Genomic DNA, 14,495 nt, shown 5'->3' with positions numbered 1-14,495 from the left:
GCTGCTTATATGGTCTCCATCAAAACCGGAAACCGGATTCGGACGTGGTTTTCATCTATCGGATAGCGATGACTCCCCAACCCTGGTAAGGCAGCTGGGTTTAAGCGGAGGGTGGATTTTGGTCCTTTATCGGGCCGGTTTAGATTCAGATCTAGATTCAAATCCAAAATTCCGTCAATGCAATGGGATCCGACTGAGTCGGGTCACGGAGCCACGAGACTGGGCTTGGTCAACCAGGCCATAGCAAGAATAGCCTGGGGCTCTGGTCCGGGGTTCATCTGGATCATTTATTGAATAGCATAATTTGGACCCAGATCCAGATCCATCATCCAAAAGCCCGTTTCCAACACGCCGCATGCCAAACGTATCGCGGTTATTGGGAACCGGGAGTGGTGCGGTGGGGCCATATGAAATGGGGCCCACCTACCCACGGGGAAGGCCGGTCGGACTTCGCCGCCGTTTGAACTTTCCCGGCTCCAGGAAAGCCGGGAGATGCAGGTTCTCGGCCGCCGATCGCCGCAGTTGCAGTGATGGAGTTTTCGGGATCTTGTGCCCGGGTTCGCGAACTTGGTCACGCTCAACAAACACATTGTATTCTGCCCAGACTGTGTGCCGACAAGTAAGGAACTCGCTCCAAGCTTATCTTCTTTTTCATCCTCACCCTTTTCTCATCGTCTCTATCTTCTCCCTTTCTCGTGTCAAGCTTATGTTTGAAAGCATAAATGGCCCAAGAGATGGTTCCGAATAATATGAAATCAGATGAGTCCAATTTCGGTTGATCGCGGATCATGAAGAGTATTAAGCATAAACAGAGGTCAAGTAAGAGGATAGTGGGTGTTTTCCTGTTCGTGTAGTTTTCTCTTGCTTTACATGAACCATTTATTTATGTTTGTTTACTTGTAAGGAAGTACCTTTTTATTTGAGACACCTTTCTAAGTACAATTGAGTCCATATACTGTCTTTTTAAATGAACGAAACAATGCATTGCAGTTTTTCCTTCTCATTGTCTCCATTTATACACTCTTTGCTTTCAAGTTTTCTACGCACTTGCTTACCTTTTTTAGATTTTCAGCGGTTAAAAGGGCTGTCACGTTGCACCGAACAGTGTAACTAGTTATAAAACTTTAAATTTTTAACCGAACAGTGTAACTAGTTATAAAACTTTAAATTTTTAAGAGGCCGAAAAAAAATATCGCGTGTCATCAATATAAAAATAAGTATTTTTTGTTGGTATGTGTAAGCAATTGCCCGCACGATGCCCACGTCTGCTCTACCCTACCCTTGAGCTAATGGCCCTAGTTGACTTGGGGAGGAGACTGGTTTCGTGAGTTAATGGCACCATAGTCGAGGCTTACTTGAGGTTTACATTAACTCGTTTACTTATCATGCGAGGGCGAAAAATTAAATGATGGTGCAATAGGATGATTCGATTTGAATTCTTGCAATGGAACTTGTCTTGTAAGCAAAGTTAGGGATATTCGTGATTGGATTAGGATTAGATCAATATGTTCACTTATTTATTGTATGTCTAAAGGGGATTTAGTCATAAACATGGAAGAAGTTGCTAAGCACTTGTTCATAAGCATGATAAAAAAAATATCTCCGCCCACATGTTTTAAATAAGTATAACTGTATACAAAAGCATCTATAATCGTATAAAAAGATGATTTGGGTCCAGGAATTCATGTGTTGCTCCAAATTTTAAAGTCGCTAACTTATTGGCTCGAAAGTTTTTCTCGTAAATGATCTTCTAGCAGCATTAAATGCCATGAAGTAGTTCAGTTTTCACAAGATAAAGGAATTGGAAATTACCAAGATCTGGAAAATTAGAAGGATGATCTGATACCTACATGATCAATGAAGTAAGATTAAAAGAATGAATATTGCAATACTACTTAGTAGCAATACAACTATTGATCTTGTGTATCTTGCAAGTTGTCATAATGTACCTTAAGTCGTTGAATATTTGTTCAGGTTTGAAGCTAAATTGGACTGAAAAATTGGATATCTAATTGTCATTAAATTGATTATTTATTGATTTAAATTGGAATTTGGGGACGATTATGTTTTTCAATCAATGTCTACTTCTAAAGTTGGCCGGATCAAATACCACAGCTCCATTTCCACTAATGAAACCCGTTTCCACAAATTTCGTTTTCTTTTGGCGGGTATCACAAAACCAGGAAAGCGCGAGGGTGCAATGAGAAAAATTGTCTATATAAAGCCGCTAGGGCAAATTTTTGCTTCCCTTACGTCTACCTCCAAAACCCTAGAGAGCGGCCGCGGGGAGCTCTAGCGAGCCAGAGGCAGAGACCTTCGTGTTCGGATCCTTCGAAGAAGACAATGGTGAGCAAAGATTTCTTATAGTATTTACCTTAACTGCAGATTTGCTTTCATTTTCGTGGATCTCCGACGCTTTGACTGATGCAGTGGCTGTAACGATCTCTCAATCGTTTCGTGGTCTGTTTTGTTCTTTGTGTTTCTGCAGGCACCGAAGAAGGACAAGGCTCCTCCGCCCGCTTCGAAGCCTGCCAAGTCCGGCGGCGGCAAGCAGAAGAAGAAGGTTAGTTTGCCCTTCCTCTCTCGCTTCTCTACTTTCTCTTTGGATTTTCTACGATTTTGGTGGGGTTTCTAAGCGTTAGGGTTTTTTGGGTCGTGCAGAAGTGGAGCAAGGGCAAGCAAAAGGAAAAGGTGAACAACATGGTGCTTTTCGATCAGGGGAGCTATGATAAGCTTCTAACTGAGGTGCCCAAGTACAAGCTCATCACTCCATCTATCTTGTCTGACAGATTGAGGGTATATTATTCTTCATCTTCTTGCTCATTTTTCTTCCTCACACTGTCTATCTCGATAATTCAGGTTTTGGATGAATGAATGCATAAGCATTTGGCCTTTTGCTATGTTTGTTATAATAGTAGTGGAACTCCAAACCGTTTCCAAGTCTGCTGACATCTGGTTGTTATGATCTCTGCTACTGAGCATATCTCAACATGAGAATAATTGAGGCTATAGCCGACTTATGCTGCTGCGTCTCATGTTCATTCAGAAATATCGGAAGCAAAGCTACATTAATATTGTTTATTCCATTTTTAATTGTAAAGGGCAAAAATAAGATTTCCCAAATTTCTCCTTGATTCTTCTAGGTGTTTCTACAGCATTGTATAAATGTGCGTATTGTCTCTGAAATAATTGAACGAGAACCTTTTTTCAGCCTGTGCCTTCTTCTTCGTGTTTCCATCGCAATCTCTATTTTCTGTCTAGTGCTCTTTTCCTTTCACGGTACCAGAGCATTAGATGTTTCTCTGAACTTGTTGGTTTTGGTTTGTTTATACGGTCACATTCATCCAGGATCTTTTAGTCGATGGGATGACTATACTTTCTATTATCTTTTGATATAGGTACTCGATCGGCAGTTTTATGTCCTTTAGTTGATTTTCTTTATTCTATTTTTTTTGACAAATTGGCTTGGCAGTTTGTGTAACATATAGCCTTAAATGCATCAGGTGTTTGTGGAACATATAGTCTTAAATGCATCAGGTGTACATACTTTTGAGATGGTGTGTTTTCTTAAATATATATTCCTCTACTGAGTTTAGACATGTCTGATATTGATTAAATCAGTTATTTTTTGTCCATTGGGCATAAGAAAATCTTTCACTAATTTTTTAGGTTATTTCTTTTTGAGGTTTCAAGGTGGCTGTGGTTGAGATGTGAGAATTGGAGGATTTAGGAAGATGTAGTGATCCTTATTGGGCTCCTTATCTAGAATTAAGATTTTTGTTAGCTTAATGACTGCGAGGGAACCGAAAATTTGTTTCTCAAGATGGAGCGACCAGATTCTGAGGTCTCTTACTGTGATTCCCTATTTGAGAACAACTAGATGACTTTATGTGACGTCCTTGGCTCGAATGAAAAAAACCTTGTGATCTTATGGTTCCGCTTACACCTACAACCTTCATATTAATTATTTTTCGGCTGCTCCATCTCAGTGCTTCACTGGCTTCATTTGTAAGGAAGCTGTGGTTCAGGTTGTCCTTTCAACCTTTTCATGTTTGACTCCCTATGATGTTCCTCAGAGTTTCATTCGGGACGGGTGGGTGGATCTTGTTATGTCATGGCACTTGTTTGATGTGATTCATCCCCTTGTCATTCTTTTCTTTTCTTGATTTTTTCCCTTGTTCATGTGCTCCTTGACCATGAGTTGGATGTTTCGATTTTTGAGTGTTGTACTATTACTCCTGCTTGCATATTGTCCCATGCAATCTTGGCATCATCTCTTGCCTTCACCTTGCTATTGTTTGTAGCTGGGCTGACTGGGGTAGAAACTGGGTATTGATATTCAAATTTGAATTTTTATGTTCTTATTATGGTACGTCAAAAACACTGTTGAGGAAAAAGAGTTGATAAGAAATTGCAAGTGGTTAACTTTACTGAGTTTAGTCTGGGAGCCAACGATTGTGGAAATGGAATGTTGTTGGTGCTAGAAAGGTGGGTGATCTAGGGAGAAATTAAGTTAGAGTGAGAACTTTATATTAAAAAAAAGAAAAACGAAACGATGGAAAGAATTATGGGAGGTGTAGGATATGGAGATTTGATTTTTGAGTTTTTTAAAATCCGTCATCTTCTAATTTAGCCCTTCAGGCGTCTTTTGTTTTGATCTTTTTCCTGTTCTGCATCTGCAGATTAATGGATCTCTTGCTAGGAGGGCAATCAAAGATTTAATGGCTCGGGGCTCCATCAGGATGATCTCTGCTCACTCCAGCCAGCAGATTTACACACGAGCAACCAATACTTGATGTATCCCAGCAAATGGTCCTCTCCTAGTTGGCTTCACTTATTTTTTTTGAGGAGTTTTTGCGTCTTTTGTTTTTCATTCAAGTTTTTGGTGAACAGTGACCGTAATTTTCTTTGTTTCTAGACATTAGGCAATTTGAATTGAAAAGGAACTCTTTCATGTGCTGTTATTGCTACCTTATTGGTCCCTGTTTTCCTCATCTCATGCGTTTTAACTTTTGGAAGCTTCTCGGCCTTGGATATGAATTGTGAACCAAATGGTCTATGATTTTCCTTTAATGTGGCCTAAATCGTGCTACTATCTCGCGCTAGCGCGATCAGTTCATGAGCATTGTTTTTCCTTTCTTCCCTTATATTAGGGTTGAACCTGACTTAACTGAAGGTAGGGTTCAAACATATTGGTCAAGCTGAACTCAAGCCTCTAATTGAGTTATCTGAGCTGAACTAAAGTTCCCCAGTTCCGAACTCAATTTGGGTGGTGTTTACTCCCGCATTTTCTCCAGGGAATCTCTTCCAAGTTTTCAACCGTGCTGTCTTGAAAAATGATTCAGTTTTAAATAAGTACTATCTAGATGTCATTTTATCTTTCCGAAAGTGCCATTTTCTCATGACATGAAATAAACCCCCCTCTCCCCTCTTTAGACGCCAGTTGCGACGATATAAAAGTGCAAATTTCATCTTTTAGCTAATTGGGAGCGGCACAAACAGAATCATTTTCATTTACATTGCGGTTAAATGACTGTCGGTGTGGACTTTGCTCATTTGACATGGTAAAACTTAGGTTTACTTAGGGCTGGGCATCGGGCCGGCCTAGCCCCAAAAAAATGTTAAAATGCAAGCCCGTTAAAGCTGAAGAGAAAAAATGTTCAAATGCAAGCCCGTTAAAGCTGAAGAGAAACGGAGGAGAATGAAGGGAGAAGAAGTATCACAACAGCGGAACGGTGATGAACAGATCCAATGCCCAAGGGAAGGAGAGGCAGGGAAGGGTGTGCCTCCCTCCTTTCGTTGCTCTGCGCCTTCCCTCTTTTCCCTTCCCCCTCCCTTTCAATTGCCCGGATACAAGCTTCAAGCAGACGACGACGGCGGCAACTTCTCCGAACAGAATGGAGGTTGTTTGAGGTGGCAGCGCGGCTTCCGCTTGAATCAATCCCTCTCCCTCTCTCACCTTCACACATAGAAGGGTGGTGGGGACGGTCAGAGGGCAGTGGATTGAGGATACTATGCAGAATCTTTCTAGCCTCGATGGGCGACGGGCGACAGGGACTTGGAGAACCGAAGGCGGAGGAGGCTCCGGCAGTTGCAGAGCTGAATGAACGATGGTCGAAGTCTCGAACGGGAGAGAAAGAATGGACGTTGAAGAAACCCTAACATAATTAAAAAAAAAAAAAATTAAGTAACCGGGTTTTTTGGGCCCCGACAACATGTATTTAAACCCGAGTCCGACCCGTTAATGCCCGGTCCAGGCAGGAGCCCAATAAGAAAAGCCCCTTAAACCATTTTTCAAGGCCCGGACCGGATGCCCAGGCTTAGGTTTACTCCGTTGAAGCTCCAGGAATTTTCCCGCACCTTATAACCATGGTGGGAGGAATTTTTCTGTTGTGCCAATCCACGCCATGTTTGAAGGACAAGAAATATTCGAGAACAAATAGAACTACGAAATTGACTCAAAGTGGAATAACCTAAGCAGCAGTTCAGTTCTATTTCTACGAAGGAGAAAAGAAATATTAGAGAACAAACAGTTGAACTAAGAAAATGAGGCAAAGTGGAATAGTCCTAAGCAGCAGTTCTGTTCTATTTCTACAAAGGAGAAATCACCGAAGTGGTCGACTACGGCGATGGTTAATTTGACCCAAACAAGATGCTTACCCACCTTCATCTTCTTTCTTCTCTTCTTTGGTAGCAAGCTGAGGTGACGCAGAAGACTAGTAGCGTGGGGACGATTACTGGAGAATTACAGCGGGGTGGATCTGTACCTTAACTGCTCAAAATTTCAAGTAGGCTCCGGCCACCCACACCCCTAGTCTGCGTGAAGCTGAACTGCATAAACGAGCTTCACGAAGATCCATTTCCTTGATGTGAAACTGTTTTTCAGTTGCATCTGCTAATCAAAAACGTCATTCACCGTCTACCTTCAAAGAAATTACTGGCATCTGTTGTTCCACTGAGTTCATCTGGGTGGTCTATTCCGTTTGAAATAACATAATGGTCTAGGACCAAGTCAAACAAAACATGCACGATACAAGAGGACTGAGCTTGCACATGACATGACCCAGTCCTAAACCTTGACACTCTAGCCTAGGACCTGACTTTAGCATCACAAGTTTAGGGGTTCTTCGGTTGCAAGGGCACTCTTTGAGTGTTGTCTCATAAATTAGTGTTTCATGAATCTGCCTCAATCTTTGAATAGATGCATGAAACACTCACAGAGTATTCTTCCTGCCAAACGACTCCTTAAATGTCAACCTTAACATTTGAATAATATAGATCCATGCCCATTGAGGAAAAACCATAGTAATTATATTACATCAACCTTTCAAATTTTGAGATTCGGCTGCCAGCCAATTAGTAGCTGTGCTCCTATATGACTTCAATTTTAAACTCCACTTGTCTCTTTACCATGAATGTAACAGCTAGTCCGCAAGCTTTTAAAGCATAGAGCCTGTAGACAGTGCCAAAAAATGCTCCATTTCTCATTTTATCTGGTTTGTAAATCTCGCAATGGAAGAGCCGTTACAGTGCATTTGCAAAGGCCTCCATTAATGACTTTTTACATTCGGCTAGTGAAAACCCTACTTGCAGATAAAGACGACCAACAAATGGAAGATGAATTATTCAAACCATTGCCTTGATTGCTAATAGTCCAAAAAGGCAAGTAATAACGTACGTGTAGAAAGTGAATTGCTCTGAGCTTCAATTACATTAATCAAATCTTGAATTCATTTAAGAATAAACGAGACCAAGAGAAGGCTATAAGTAGGGTTGAAAGTTTGGGGCTTCCTGGGCACAACTGAGTCCTAGCTAGCTTGGCTGTATAGTTGTAGGAATGGATTCAAGAGTTGAATCAATGGTGCTCTTCTTTGTAGCAGTTCTTCTATGGGCTCCTCTGGTTTCCTCTCGCTTGCCTATTGAAGATGCTGCAATGAATAATGATCAAGACATGATCGAGAGGTACCACCAGTGGATGATCAAGTATGGCCGCAACGAGGATGCTAAGGAAGCAGCTCGGCGCTTCCCCGTCTTCAAGAAGAATGTGGAGTACGTTGATTTTGTTAATGGCCAGAACCGGTCCTACAAGCTGACTGCGAACCAGTTCGCAGACCAGACTGAAGAGGAGTTCAGCCGCACGCGATGTGGGTTTAGGTCCTCCAAGCAGGGTTCTAAGGCATCCCGGCGGCCGGCTGTGTCGTCCACCATGGATGCCGGTGACGAGAATGTGCCAGTGAGTATTGATTGGAGGAAGAAGGGAGCTGTCACCCCCATTCAGGATCAAGGTGACTGTGGTGAGTCTCTCTCTCTCTCTCTCCTTCAGTATATGCATGTATATATGTATTTTGTCATGCATATTACATTATAGTTTGCATATATATGCTCATTAAATACTATCTAGCGGACATGAACAATATGGTCAGCAACTTGCCTTGATGCTTATAAAAACGTAACGAGTTCGCTATCTTGGTTGTAGATATTTAACCCTGTTGAAGCTATCAAGGAAAGAAAAATAAATGGTATAGAATCATATGTATGCAGTATTGCTACATGCATGTTACTGACAAAAATTGGGAGAGATCTCTCAAAATATTAAACAGTACTCGTTCTAAGACTGATACTTGCGAAGTTTTCAAATTAAATGCAATCATATAAGTGGATTGTTAAAGGGTTGTTCAGAGTTGCATTTGTATTGTATGATCTTTCATAAATGTAAAAGAAACTTTATAAGAAATAGAATAACATTTTAAAATAAAGGCAAACAAAAAGTATGAAGATTTTTTTAGTATGTGCACAGGTTCCTGCTGGGCGTTCTCGGCGGTGGCCGCCATTGAGGGGATCATCATGATCAAGGAGGGGACGCTGGTCGACCTCTCCGAGCAGCAGCTCGTGGACTGCGACGTTAACGACCGCGGCTGCGGAGGCGGGGAGATGACCACCGCCTTCGACTTCGCCCTCCAGCACCACGGCCTCGCCTCCGAGAAGGCCTACCCTTACGCCGGCGTGGACGAGAAGTGCAACAAAGGGGTCAGGGCCAACGGCAACTCCTCCATCATAGCCGGACATGAGCGCGTGCCGGCCAACGACGAGAAGGCGCTGCTCCGCGCCGTCGCCAAGCAGCCTGTCTCCGTGGGCATCGAGGCCTCGTCCCTGGACTTCCGCTTCTACTCCTCCGGCATCTTCGCCGGCGAGTGCGGCACCGAACTCGACCACGGAGTTGCGGTCGTGGGCTACGGCATCGACGACGACGACGACGGCACCAAGTTCTGGATAGTTAAGAATTCGTGGGGGACAGAGTGGGGAGAAGATGGATACATCAGGATGAAGCGCGACGTAAACCAGAAAGGAGGCATCTGCGGCATCGCCATCGATGCTTCCTACCCTTTTGCTTAGGGAAAGGAGGGGCCGCTGGTGTGAGGGAACATCGCTTCCAGAGTTTGCCTTTTCCTGCAAATTTGGCTACACTAGTTTTGTTGCAGTTTTTCTCAATAACTTGTCCCGGTCGTCATTTGGAGACAAGATGTTCTTGAACTTTAGTGCATTTTTGGTTTGATGAACATTTCCTCCCTCGGATCTTCACTCTTTAATTTATTTTATCTTTATATATATATATATGTGCTCAATCAACTTAATTGATGGCTCATACGGTAAACATTTAAAGTTACATTTAAAATTTAAAAGAGAAGTCGCATTCTTTGGAAAAATAATGTTATCTTGAGAACTACCAACGATTTTATATTTACTAAGTCTCTATATTTCACGAACTAGTTCTTGGGCATGTGTATACATTAACAAGAAAATAGAAGACTTGCACATAGCATTGCTGCATAAAATGTAACATGATGATCAGTGTTTGATTAGTACATGATGATCCATAAGAGTGGATCTAGGGGTGCCTTATTTCCCGGGAATCGGGAAGACGGCTGGGTCGGCTCAGAATTCAAACGCTTCATTGTAGAGCTGCACTTTCCTTCCATTGAGTGGCTGCAGCGGCCTTGAATTGTTCTTATATGCCATCCCCAATGGCGACTTGATCATCTTCGCCTGGTCTTTAGAGAGCTGCCTCACCTGCAAGTGTAGGTATCCGCCATTAAAATACTATCAAACACTTGACAAAAAATTCAGTACGACAAATTTGTGACCGGTGCATAATTTTTCTGCATGGAATTAGGGCTCACCTTTCCTAGGACATTCCAGATGACATTCTCGGTGCAGGGAGGGGTAGTGAGGGAGCCGACGTATCTGTAATACTTCCGGGTACCGCGGCTCATGCTCCGGGTCTTCACTTGCCCCACCGGTATCTCCACATCCTCATCCTCCGAACACGTCTCGTTTGCCATTCTCCCGAACGGCTCCACAAACTGCAGTTTCATAATAACAAGAGATGAATGCACGCAAATGCATATATTTAATGAACATACTTAAATTCCTGTGCAAAAAAACCATATTCTGTTCAGAAACGAACTGAAGATTCAAACTGAATCGATGTTCTAATTATCGTTTATAAATTTGACCTCGACCTGAATGAATTTAAACGAAGCGCATATTCAGATCTTGTGAATGTTTTAGAATAAATTCATGAAACACTTACATTTTTGTTCCTAATATATATGAATAAGATTACCTGCTCGAGGAAGGGGTCGGCATCCCCATAAGCGTAAAGAATGGCCACGACCGAGATGCTTCCGTCATCACTCTCGTGGACAAGATGCAGCTCCACCGGAAACCTGCAGCCCCACAAATTTTCATGGTGGATTACAATATTTAAACGCAAAAATCAATATAATTCATAAAAATTCATTGCACATAATTCTTGGCTTCTTATGGAGGGCGTGTTAGGTGTTCGGCCCCGAACACCCTGGTACATGTTCGACCCCTTTTTACAAACTTAGTCATCTGAACACCCAATGGCATGTTCGACCTGTGAGACGTGACCCTGTGAAAGATGTTTTGGTCCTCTAAGAAAAACCAATTTTTTTTTTTCTTTCTTGTAAGAGGATCTCCCTTTTTGAAAGGGGGTATCTTAGTCATTTGGATCCTAAACATGTTCGATGTCCGAACATATAAGCTGCTTCCGCTTACCTCATACCGTCAAGAGTATGCTCGGAGGGCGTATGCCAGTGCATGCTTTTGAGCGTGTAATTCTTGTCATCAATGGTCAAGACTCCTGCATCTTCCTCCCATTTCACCTACGCATTTATATCAAACCTCGTTATATACTTGTTATATATGGTGCACAAAAATGTCATTTCTGTTCATTTATATCAAACCACGGAAAAAGAATTTTAAAAATAAAAATAAAAAAAGTGAAAAGACACAAATGAACACTTTTTTTTTTCTATTATTTCAAAAATGGTTTTTTTGGCATATGATTGTTGTGTGCACACGCAACGAGAAAGCTCAGGTGTTGTATTTTATTAATATAAAATCAAAGGATGGAAACGAGGTACAGTACATGTATCATGTATGGCAGTGTAAGTAAGGTATGCCATTTTTCAAAATTGTCGAAAAATAAGAGAAAAATATGGACTCTAAGAAGAACAATAAAAAAGAAGGAAAAAAAATCAAAGCTATTGCAAAAATTAAATTTTAAAAGATAAAGTATTATAAGTTTTGAAATACAACTGTACCAATATATCCATGTCACTATACCCACATATCGATTCAAGTACTTGGCTACACGTATCTATAATTAGCATATATGCTGTCTTTGGTGCAATAACTTTGAAAAATAAATTTGAGCTTTGTAAATTTTTTTTTATAAAAATTTTATTTAATCAAAACTGTCCTGATTCCGAAGAAAAGTTTTACTCTGGAAGGGCTAGCCTAAGGATAAAGGAACGGACCGCAACGTTGAAGCCAAGGTCGACCAAGGAAGCGTTGGCCGTTTGACTGTAGTCCCTGACCAAGGAGGTCAAGTCTGAGTTTCCGACTGCCTCGCTCCTGTTGATGTTGATCGGCGACTGAAACTTTCCGGTGGAACATTTCGCGAACTCCGGCCTCAGGCTGCCCCATTTGTCCGGCCCATTCGAACCAGTGTACCCGAATATGACGTGTGCATCTGCAACAAAATGTAGCAGTAGTAGAAGAAAGAAGATCAAGAAGGACATGGTTGTGCATCTCTTTAATATATCAATTCAACTCATAATTCGATGGTCATATAATTCAAAGACCTTTAAAAGTGCTTCTGTTTTTGAGAACAAAAGGAAAACAATTTCATTAAACAGAGGCCGGAGGTGGACTTCATATGCCATCATGAGCTAAAAGTTTCATAAAGGATAGGTGATTTACCGTGAGCGTTGGCAGTGGCGGCGGCGAGGAGGAGGAGGAATCCGGCGACGAGAAGGGTGGCTGACATTTTTTCCGGCGAGATCAAGGCACGGGGAGGGATTGGCATGGAAGAACTTGGGTTGGGAAGGGGAGAGGCCATGTTTTTTGGTTATATACGTTCCGTGGTGCATGGTGCCTGTTGTGGCGACCCACTTTTTGTCCAACCATCCTTCCGATAATCCTGGTGATGCCCAGCAATGAATGGCTGTGGATCTTGGACGACTGTTTTTCTTCCTCGTTTCTCTTTCTAGTTCTTTCAACAACTCTTTCGCCAATTTAAGAAAGTTGGTGTTTTGGATGTAAGGATGATCTCTTCCATTGAAGTTAAGCTGTTTATTTTTTCTACTTATTACTTACAAATGACAAATAATTCACCTTTGAAGACCGTTGGATTTTAAAAAACAAAGAAGAAAATATGAACTAATAATAGCCATAATAATTAATAACCCTTTAGTTATATATATATATATATATATATGATAAAGGTGAAAAAAAGTCAGGTCTATCTGATTTAATGTCATGTTCAAATGAAAAAGAATGTTCAAATGAAAAAGAGTGGCGTCTCTTCAGGACAAGCCTTCACGGGTTAAGAGAGTGCCAGAGAAAGTATAAAGGTAGGAGACAGATTCTGGAACAGCCTCCTTTTTTCTTTCTGGCTTTCTCTTTTATTTCCTTTATGCAATGGGTGGGGACTGTCGTGTACCAAAAAGCTCTTGATTCCTTCTCTGATCGCCAAAATGTTGAAGGTCCATGATTTGTGGCTCAGGCTTTCAGAATTTTTGAGAACGGATTTGGATCGAATGTACTCTCCACCAGATCTGGTTATTGGGATAGCTGCAATTCGGACGGGTGACATCCATTTTGAGATCGAATACTTGTGTGTAACCAAATCTGAATCTGAATCCAACCTGATGGTGCTTTTCATATCTTGCTTTTCTTTTAAGATTCGAAAGCCACTTCCATATCAAAGTGATTCGATGTGGTTCCATCAGATATCTGATCTGTATCCAATCCATTGTCGCTTCCATTTGGCTTCACTCCATTATGTTATGTGGAAAGCAAGCCAAGCTCCAAACTGATACGTGTCTATAGTGGGCAGATTTACTCACCAGTCAGCCCTCCTGTACACAGAGAGAGAGAGTAAAAACCTAACACTATATTTGTTTCACCCTAGATCTCATTTGAAATTTTTAAGAGATCAAATTTATAGATTTAGGCTTCGTTTGATGCACAGGAAGTTTTTTGCATGGTGAAATTATCAATACGAAAGGAAGATTTTTTCGTGGAAGAAAGCCGGACCTCAAGAGGTCCGACTTTTTTGAGGGAGAATTTTTTCTGAATTCAATGAAAAACGCATGGTAAAATTTCCTATGTTTGATGCAAAACCATACAAACTTTTAAAAAATCCATGTTGCATGGTATTTTTCTTGTTCATCAAACGAGGCCTTAAGGTCGGACTCTGTCCATCCGACCTTATTCCATGGTAGCATGGAACTAAAATCTATGACTACTGAGATATGAGGATCTTTCAAAATGCACCTTTTAATGCCGTCTTGGATTTAAGATCTGAAACTATCAAACACATCTTTAGTCCCCCAAAGCCATTGTTCACTTGGAGGCGTAAGACCCCAAAGCCATTTCCTTGGGCCCAAAGATTTTAGCTTGTATTGACATCCGGGCAAGACACTGTATTATCAACTTGGTGCCACACCTCGCTCCTTATGGCCCAGGAACATAGTGCCCAACAACACGAAGGTAGGGCTTGCACTGTGCCTTTCATCTACTTTATGCCCCTTGAGAAAACTACTGCATGGTGGAATTTAAAGCTAAAATGAGCCATAGGAGTGTTAGGAACAACAGAGAATAAACTCTCCTCTCACACTCTCAAGAGGGGGTTAGAAGCAACAAGGAAGAAGACAACGATTTACGTGGTTCAGAGCAATAATCTCATACGTCCACGGTCGCACAGATCTCTTGTATTCTCTCTCTTCTATGAACACACAGAACAGACACTCTCAAGCGGCGGCCATCCTCAAAACATAAGGATTATGGCAAACTCGCATTTGTACAAAATAACATATATGCCCTTACATAATGAGTGTCTAGTATGGATCAACTTCCATACACCAACAAGGAGTTGAATAAATCATAAAACATGTTCAATG

The 14,495-nt window shown here is 41.5% G+C and overlaps 3 protein-coding genes across 3 annotated transcripts; 2 read left to right on the top strand and 1 right to left on the bottom strand.

Moving 5' to 3' along the window:
• The first annotated feature begins 2,212 nt into the window (after positions 1-2,212).
• Positions 2,213-4,970, top strand: LOC116258766 (40S ribosomal protein S25-2). Its single transcript, XM_031636185.2, has 4 exons — positions 2,213-2,346; positions 2,489-2,563; positions 2,662-2,796; positions 4,683-4,970. The coding sequence occupies exons 1-4, from the start codon at positions 2,344-2,346 to the stop codon at positions 4,794-4,796; spliced, it is 327 nt and encodes a 108-aa protein (XP_031492045.1). The 5' UTR covers positions 2,213-2,343; the 3' UTR covers positions 4,797-4,970.
• Positions 4,971-7,837: 2,867 nt separating this feature from the next.
• On the top strand, positions 7,838-9,509 carry LOC116259654 (zingipain-2-like). Its single transcript, XM_031637554.2, has 2 exons — positions 7,838-8,294; positions 8,798-9,509. Exons 1-2 carry the CDS (start codon positions 7,838-7,840, stop codon positions 9,391-9,393), a joined length of 1,053 nt encoding a protein of 350 aa, XP_031493414.1. The 3' UTR covers positions 9,394-9,509.
• Positions 9,510-9,802: 293 nt separating this feature from the next.
• LOC116265954 (alpha carbonic anhydrase 1, chloroplastic-like) lies at positions 9,803-12,576 on the bottom strand. Its single transcript, XM_031646974.2, has 6 exons — positions 12,292-12,576; positions 11,847-12,061; positions 11,083-11,189; positions 10,625-10,727; positions 10,179-10,361; positions 9,803-10,068 (listed from the first exon to the last, which is right to left on the bottom strand). The coding sequence occupies exons 1-6, from the start codon at positions 12,428-12,430 to the stop codon at positions 9,934-9,936; spliced, it is 882 nt and encodes a 293-aa protein (XP_031502834.1). The 5' UTR covers positions 12,431-12,576; the 3' UTR covers positions 9,803-9,933.
• Between the last annotated feature and the right edge of the window lie 1,919 nt (positions 12,577-14,495).

The sequence above is a fragment of the Nymphaea colorata genome, chromosome 1 (genome assembly GCF_008831285.2).
Source record: "Nymphaea colorata isolate Beijing-Zhang1983 chromosome 1, ASM883128v2, whole genome shotgun sequence".
Classification (NCBI taxonomy): domain Eukaryota; kingdom Viridiplantae; phylum Streptophyta; class Magnoliopsida; order Nymphaeales; family Nymphaeaceae; genus Nymphaea; species Nymphaea colorata.
The sequence above is the reverse complement of the archived record's forward strand: the minus strand, read 5'-3'. Positions and strand labels throughout refer to the sequence as shown.

Excerpts from the sequence above, each read along its gene's own strand:
- LOC116258766 (XM_031636185.2), top strand. Across the intron at positions 2,564-2,661 it reads GCGGCAAGCAGAAGAAGAAG|AAGTGGAGCAAGGGCAAGCA; the intron begins GTTAGTTTGCCC and ends TGGGTCGTGCAG. Across the intron at positions 2,797-4,682 it reads TCTTGTCTGACAGATTGAGG|ATTAATGGATCTCTTGCTAG; the intron begins GTATATTATTCT and ends CTGCATCTGCAG.
- LOC116259654 (XM_031637554.2), top strand. The coding sequence starts at position 7,838 with ATGGATTCAAGAGTTGAATCAATGGTGCTCTTCTTTGTAGCAGTTCTT. Across the intron at positions 8,295-8,797 it reads TCAGGATCAAGGTGACTGTG|GTTCCTGCTGGGCGTTCTCG; the intron begins GTGAGTCTCTCT and ends GTATGTGCACAG.
- LOC116265954 (XM_031646974.2), bottom strand. The coding sequence starts at position 12,430 with ATGGCCTCTCCCCTTCCCAACCCAAGTTCTTCCATGCCAATCCCTCCC. Across the intron at positions 12,062-12,291 it reads CGCCACTGCCAACGCTCACG|ATGCACACGTCATATTCGGG; the intron begins GTAAATCACCTA and ends ATTTTGTTGCAG. Across the intron at positions 10,728-11,082 it reads CATACTCTTGACGGTATGAG|GTTTCCGGTGGAGCTGCATC; the intron begins GTAAGCGGAAGC and ends GTGGGGCTGCAG.